The following is a 7,772-nucleotide window of genomic DNA, read 5'->3' as shown; positions in this document are numbered from 1 at the left end:
GAGAGAGAGAGAGAGAGAGAGAGAGAGAGAGAGAGAGAGAGACCTAGAAAGTGATACCTTTAGTGTCCCTCTTAAAGACCAATCCATTTCATCATTAAGTTAAGTGCACTAAAATCAACTGATCAACTACAGGACTTCTCTCTGTTTTCAGTTTAATAAAAAGAATGTGGCTAAGTGACCTTTCAGGCCAACAGTATAGAGAATTCAGGGAGAGTTGCACATGTGGTAAGCAGCTACTAACAATAATTCCACATCAGTGAATACCTTGGTGATGACCACCTTCTGCTGAGATCGCCAAAACCGGACCAACCTCTCACAGAGGTACAGGAACATGGGACCCACTATCCATTTCCAAGTCTGTAATCACATCAAATACAAAAAGGACAAGTGTTAAGGGGGTGGTGAGGGCTAGTGAGAGACTCAGAAGGAGCAAACATTTCACAAGCCAGGTTAACCCTTTGTAAGCTTGCTGGAGCATGTACTACTGATGAGAATTTTTTATAAGAGAGTCTATATGAAAATATCAGAAGTTAAGATGAACTGTTAATCTGGTAAAACAGCCACATTGGAGTTATACATTATATAATTTGCATCTGGAGTGTAAAACTTTCCTAAGAGGAACCTCCTGCAGAATGAGATTTCCTCTCAGTGTCAACACATGAATTTGGACCGAGCCCACAACAAAGCTAGGAAGGCTTCAGGGTGTGTCACGTCAGCAATGTGATATCTTTAATGAAACATTGCATTTTTTTTCTCTGTCATTGAGTCTGAGATTAATCTTTTGCAAGATGACAAATGTTGTGCAAGACCTCAAAATGTCTTCAATATGCTGGTAAATTCTAGGAACTATGCAATGCTTTTGCTGCAGGGACACACATGAAAACTCTAAGACTTCTATCTGAGTCTTGGGACTCTAGCTTCATAAAGTTGTGGGCTCTCTATAAATATTTAGACCCACCAGATCTATCCAGTTTGACCATTTGGATTCCTAACCTAATATCTCAAGTACCAAAAATGTAAAAGATAACATCATCTAAATGGAGGTAGAAAATAAGAGCACGTTCCCTACATGTCCTGGTTTGGTTTGCTTTTGGTGTGGTTGGTTGTTTCTTGTCAACTTGACACATGCTAGAGTTATCTTAGAAGAAGGACTTCAAATGCTTCTAGCCAGTTCGCACAGTAGACAAAAGTAGATAGAACATCCGAATGGACAACACTTGTACCTGTTTTTTGAGACTAACAATAACAGCATTATAATAGAAGCAATACAAATACATACCATAGGAGGGTTTCCGGCGAACTTTGGTACTGGGCACTCCTTTATTTTTCCCCATTCTTCGATTTTGTCTGCACAGAAATCTAAATTATGCTCTTCCAAACTCTCCGCAGTCTGTCCGCGTACAATTCGTCTGGTAAATTAAAAAAAAAATCTACATCACTTAATAACAAGACAATCAGCTGCTTGAGTATTTTAAACTTTTGGGATCTAGGGCTTCATGTACACTAGGCAAGCACTCCAACAATGGCCTATATCCTCAACACTGAATGTGCACATATTACAAATATCTTTTAGGAACCCCGAGCTTTTTAACCAGTAACACCCCTTATAAGTAAGTCAGGGAAGGAAATGAGAACATGTAATCTTGAACAATAGAAAACTGTGCAGATGGTACAAAGACCTTTGGCATGTAACATTATAGAGTGTGTCTTGGGTTACCAACATGTACCTTGTTAAAGAGAGACTATGCTTCTTTTCTATTGTCATTTTTGTGTATAAAAACACAGGACCTAGAAAAATGTTTCACCCATTGTGAAAATTTGAAAAGGTTTCTCTGTCTGTAAAGATAGTCCTACAAGCCATTCATGTGGCCAGCAGAAAGTAGACTACCTTTCGTCCTTTAGACAGACATACTGAACAACACATACAACCATACGTAGTGGTTCTGAGGTAGCAGAGTGCTTTATTTGTAGATCCCTGACTTCTGTAGTCCAGGCATGCTGTATACCTGGAACCCCTACACGCTAAGGCAGAATGTGAACTGGAGGATTCCAAGGCAGCCTCATCTACAAAATGAGATTACACCTGAAAAATGTTTTCAAAATGATATCTTTCCAGGAAAATTTGACCATTCTCACAGATATGAGCACCAGTACTGTATTCCTCAAAGTGCATAGAGCCTATTTAGTTCAACTCAATAATTATCAAGTAAGCTGATGTTAGAATACTAGGCAATTCTGGTTAGCACAAAATGGAGTAAATTATTTTAAAGACTGCAAATGACATGGTCTTCAGAATATATTGATAGACGAGACATAGACATTCATTTTTAAACTTCAATTGGAATACCTATAACTTAACATATCATTTAGCATATTCTGAGAATGGTTTAATTCAAGGCCATGACCCATCCCCCATCCTTTTGTAAAACAGGGTCTCATTAAGTAGCCTTGACTGGCTAGGAACTCTCTGTGTAAACTAATTCCTTCCCATTCCTCTCTTTGAAGAGACTGTCCTTGTTTGAGCACTTGTTTTGAGTTGGCTTGAGGAAAACTACTATCCACCAATTATCTCAAGCTTGAGAAGCAAGTATTCTTTTGCAATTTTACATGAAGGTACCAAAGCAGCATGATCTGTTGAAAATAATTCTGGTTTGGCCCAGATAGCCTTGACCTCAAATGTCAATTATGTCAATTCTACGCATTCATACTTTGGCAGTCTTGGTAAAAAAAAAAAAAAAAAAAAAAAAAAAAAAAAAAAAAAAAAAAGTTAACATTTTCTTTTTTTTAGCTTCAGTTACTCCATCTGCCATACAGGTATATTTCGTCATTAAAGGGTAAATTTAGTGCTCAGTGGACATGGCTTGTGAAACCCATCAAGTACAAAGCAGGAGTATGAGAAATAGTAACTACAAAGGGTCTTGATTTCCTAGTTCATGTGGAGAAAAAAAAAAAACTGGAAGCGGTGGGACTAGTGAAGGGGGCAGGGGAAGACATGCTTTCTCCTTTGAAGGATTCTCTGAGAGCTGGACTGTGAGCATCTTACAGCCTTACAGGGAAAGCCACTCAGTTGCTTTAGGAGACTCAAGAGACCCTTCAGTTCTACAGGCTTCTCAGTGCTTAGAAAGACTTTCACAGAGGTGCAAATCAGGAAGTAGGTGAAAAACACACAGAGAAGTTGGCCACAGTTGTTTTTCCTCATCCTTCCTCTTTTCACTCTCCAGACTTGGTCACCCGTAGGTTACTTGGCTTGAGCTTCGCATATTCTCTTTCCTCCCCCTGCCTTCCTGGAACTCTCTAGCTATCATGGAAAGTTCCTGACCTTGGCTTCTATGGGCAGGTGGTGGGAAAGAGTAGAAAAGTGAAACGATATTAAAGCAGATTTTTCTGAGCATAAAGTCAAGAACTGTTTGTCCTTGGGAGAGGTTTCACCATAGCCCACTCAAAACCACCTCTTCTCAAGGCTACTCACCAGCCTGGAGTGGGGAGGCTCACATTTTACCATTTCTACCTTTTGGTTCCACGTCTACACATGAGAGGGTTAAAAGAAACATTGAATGTCAAGTTCTTAGCACCGGACATAGTGCTTGGTAGAAGTTAATTACTTTTTATCATATTTGAAATTTTGAAGGCAATGCCCATGTATTTTTCTAGCTAGCGTTCCTCCCCAATTCCTGAGGTAAATTCTCTTACCCAGTAGGAAACTGGTAATGATTATTAGCTTAAATCAAAATCACTTGGACACCAGGAAACTGCTTCAGCTGATTAATCACTAACTCTTCTACTTTGGGATTTTTGCCTAACCTACTTATGATTTATCCATAGTAAGCAATGTGGAGGGCATACAAGACCAAACCAATGCTTTCATTAAGGTATGGCCACGCAGAGAGTAGACTACATTTCTTCTCTTTAGGCAGAAATATAGTGGACAATCCACACAAACGGTGGCCTTGAGATGAACCATAGCCAGTGTATTTTATACAGGAGGTATATATTTCAAGCTTATTTTAAATCGCTCATAATGAATTTGATGGGTACAGCAAGAAAGCAAATATCATTGCTGTTTTGTGGGGATGTTGTTGTTGTTGTTGTTGTTTTTGTTTTTCTGACCTCAGCTGTTCTCTGCTATGCCTCTCCTTGGTCAATACATCTAGAAAGTAAACACAAAGTATTTGGCACTGGAGTTAGAAAACTCACTCAGCTCCATGGATGGCAAGGCCGATGAAGAAGATCACAAAGAGATGGTGTGTGTACCAGAACACTTCAAAGTAAGACCTCCGGATGGTTTTGGTAGAGGACGTGATGATCAATATGAGACACAGTGTAATGACAATTCCTGTGATCCCAGCCAACCGAGTCACGGCCACATACAGGCCCCCTTCAGGGTTCTGGAAAATAGAAACACACAGGCTCAGAACTGCGGGAACATCCAGTTTAAAGCTGTTTATATAAGCCATTTCCTGTGCCTTTGGCAACTGTAGATGTAGTCACATCTCTCAGATCTGGTGTTGAGATTTCCAAATTTAAACTGTCTCACATTATTGGGAAATCACAGATAAACAGGTAAAGAAGAACATTCAAATGATTGTAGTGGAGTTGAACTACAGGGAACTGACTTAGTAAAAGATATCTTCAAAGTGTCTCATGCTCTATCTCTTTGATTTGGAAAGGCTACAGAACATAGCTGGCCAATGAATTCTGATTAAAGCTGCCACCTGAGGATGGGTTCATTATGAGTAGACCCTTAGATGAGAGTTTTGGGGCAAATGACTTAGAGAGGGTGTTCTGGGAGAAACTTGTCAGTGAAGAAGGAACAGGTCAGAGGAGATGAAACACATACAACATCTCACAGGGACAACTTTAACTTGACCTTATAGATGGTCTCTCATTATTTCTACATTCAGGAAACTGAAAATAAACATGGTAAAAAAAAAACCATGTATGCCCAGAGAACAGGTGCTCTAGAGCAGGCTGGGATGTAGAGAGATGCACAGGGTCAGGGCAAAGATATCCCTGCCCCAAGCCCCATGAGATTGCCCCCATCTTTTTTGTCTCCAATTTCAGAGAATTCTATTGAATAAAGATGAGAAAAATGTCATCCACTCAGACATAAAGAAACCAATCTGAGAGTTAAGTAACACGTCCCAGTTGGTACTGACTAAAGGAAAAGGAGCTGCATGCCAAAGCCTGCACTCATTGGTTATTTGCCAAAGGCTTCTCAGGGAGCAGTAATTATCCAGATGCTCTCAGATCTCATCCTTTTTCAAAGAGATGCTGGGAGCCTCAAGGCAGTCCTTAGAAGAGGACAGGGCTTAAGTGAATAAAAAGGAAAACATTCCGGAGGAAGCACAGAGCCAGTAAACATGACCCAAGGAAATCTGGACAGATAGTGACAATGTCAGTTAAACTAATATGTACCATAGACATCATTGGGAAAACAGTGAAGAATGGAAAGAAAAATTATCCATGGTATGACAGAAAAACAGCACGAGTCATGCCAGCTTTTTTCATGTGAGGTTGAATGTAAAATTTGGGGCAAAATTAACGTTCTTTGTCTTATAGCTGTTTTTGTAAACATGGGAAATGTGTCTGAAATTCATCTGGGAAATTTAACTATCTCCTAAGCCACTGAGTTCATAAAAATGGCATGAGCTCCTTTCTGAGTATAAGAACAGGTGGGTAGGAGACATTTTTTTTTTACATTTATATTCTAAACTACTAGCAAACTTTTTGTTGGTTCTTATGGACAAATTATAGGTTTATTTTTTTTTCACTCGGGAAAATAAAGTCCTCTGTTTTAATAGCCCAGCAAACATCTGATCAGAAAAGGGAAGTTTACCTTGATTTTTTCTCTAGCAAAATTGAGATACTCTTCATTGTCCTTGTCTCCGATGTCAGAGAGTGCTATGGAATATGGGTCAGAAACTCCAACTCTGGCATTCACACACCACTCCACGTTGAAGAGATGTGCAATGGTGTGGATGGCTGAAGAGGGAAGGGAAGAGACACAAAGGGGGGAGAAGGATGAACCACATCGGTGGAATGGAAGGTTCTGGCCACAACCTCTGACTCTCAAGAGAACCAAAGGGATGGGGCTTGGGATTCAGTAAACAAACTGTGCCCAATAACCAGAGAAGCAAGTCAGGTCTAGAGTAGGTCAGCGTCTTCCGGTGCTACTGTGGAAAAACCATACAGCATTTCTGGTGTTGGTTCCCTCAGTTGTGAAATGAAGGGGTTGAACTAACATTTTGGAAAAGACAGGCAACCAGTTTTTTTAAAGAGTATTCATTTGATTGGGAGGCAGAGGCAGGTGGATTTCTGAGTTCGAGGCCAGCCTGGTCTACAAAGTGAGTTCCAGGACAGCCAGGGTTAATAAAAAAAACCCTGTCTCAAAAAAAAAAAAAAAAAAGTGGATGCTCACAGTCAGGTATTGGATGGAACACAGGGCCCCCAATGGAGGAGCTAGAGAAAGTACCCAAGGAGCTGAAGGGGGCTGCAACCCTGTAGGTGGAACAACAATATGAACTAACCAGTACCCCCTGAGCTCGTGTCTCTAGCTGCATATGTAGCAGAAGATGGCCTAATCGGCCATCATTGGGAAGAGAGGTCCCTTGGTCTTGCAAACTTTATATGCCCCATACAGGGGAATGCCAGGGCCAAGAAGGGGGAGTGGGTGGGTAGGGGAGAGGGGAGGAGGGTATAGGGGACTTTGGGGATAGCATTCAAAATGTAAATGAAGTAAATACCTAATAAAAATTGAAAAACAAAACTGGGCCCTCTTCTCTGGCTTCAGTGAGAGAGGATGTACCTAGTCCTGCCAGGGTGAGGGGATACCTAGCCGGGGCCTCCCCCTTTTCAGAGGAAAAAGGGGAGGGAGAGGAGCTGTGAGAGGGAGGACTGGGAGGAGAGGGGTGGGTAATACTGGGATGTAAAGTGGATACATTAATTAATTTTTAAAAAGAAATTGCATTCATTATTTCACTATCACTCGCCTAGAGCTTCCTAGGGGCCTGGCCCTGTTGTGCTTTGCAGTCACTCAGTCCTTCCATTAAACCAATGAAATAAGTATGTTTAATGTCAACTCATCTACAATAGGAGGGAACTAGGGCATTGTTTGTTTTAAAACCTTGCCCAAGGTCATATAAGCCAAGTAGAAACTGAATTAGGGATCAACTCCAAGCTGTGTGGCACACATAATGCTTACTGGGGCAGCATGCTAATTTCTAACAGGATATTGTCACTCATTTCTTTTATTTTTCATTCTAAAACATATAATAACGTAGAAATTTCCAACAGTACAAAGTCAACAGAGACCACAGTAAATGTTACTGGTCTGTATTGTAAAAATCACTCTATCAAAAATTATCTGTTATTTACACAAAATGACCTGAACATTTATGCAAGCAGTGTTTTACCCTTTATTGAGAAGGGTAGAGTTTTAAAGATCAGGGTAAAGCAGATTTCAACACTGAATATGGTTGGTAGTTTTCAATTATATTTAATTTTTTTTAAAAAAGGACTTCATAGTAAACATTAATTAATTAACATTAATTTTGCTAAGTATATTTTTTAGTAAATAAATGTTATCTGTTATCAAATATAATTTTTCATATACTTTTTTTGTTTTATTTTTTATGTTTTTTATTAGATATTTTCTTTATTTACATTTCAAATGTTATCCCAAAAGTTCCCTATCCCCTCCCCCCGCCCCTGCTCCCCTACCCACCCACTCCCACTTCTTGGCCCTGGCCTTCCCCTGTGTTGGGTCATATAAA

The 7,772-nt window shown here is 40.0% G+C and overlaps 1 protein-coding gene across 1 annotated transcript in view; it reads right to left on the bottom strand.

Moving 5' to 3' along the window:
- LOC110313555 (cytochrome b-245 heavy chain) overlaps positions 1-7,772 on the bottom strand; it is a 32,212-nt gene that overhangs the window by 12,618 nt on the left and 11,822 nt on the right. Inside the window, exons 5-8 of the mRNA XM_021187964.1 lie at positions 5,837-5,982; positions 4,195-4,385; positions 1,280-1,409; positions 265-357 (exon numbers count right to left, since the gene is read on the bottom strand). Of these exons, the coding sequence (XP_021043623.1) occupies positions 265-357; positions 1,280-1,409; positions 4,195-4,385; positions 5,837-5,982 (560 nt within the window). The remainder of the gene's footprint in view (positions 1-264; positions 358-1,279; positions 1,410-4,194; positions 4,386-5,836; positions 5,983-7,772) is intronic.

This window comes from Mus pahari, chromosome X (genome assembly GCF_900095145.1).
Source record: "Mus pahari chromosome X, PAHARI_EIJ_v1.1, whole genome shotgun sequence".
NCBI classification, from domain to species: domain Eukaryota; kingdom Metazoa; phylum Chordata; class Mammalia; order Rodentia; family Muridae; genus Mus; species Mus pahari.
The sequence above is the reverse complement of the archived record's forward strand: the minus strand, read 5'-3'. Positions and strand labels throughout refer to the sequence as shown.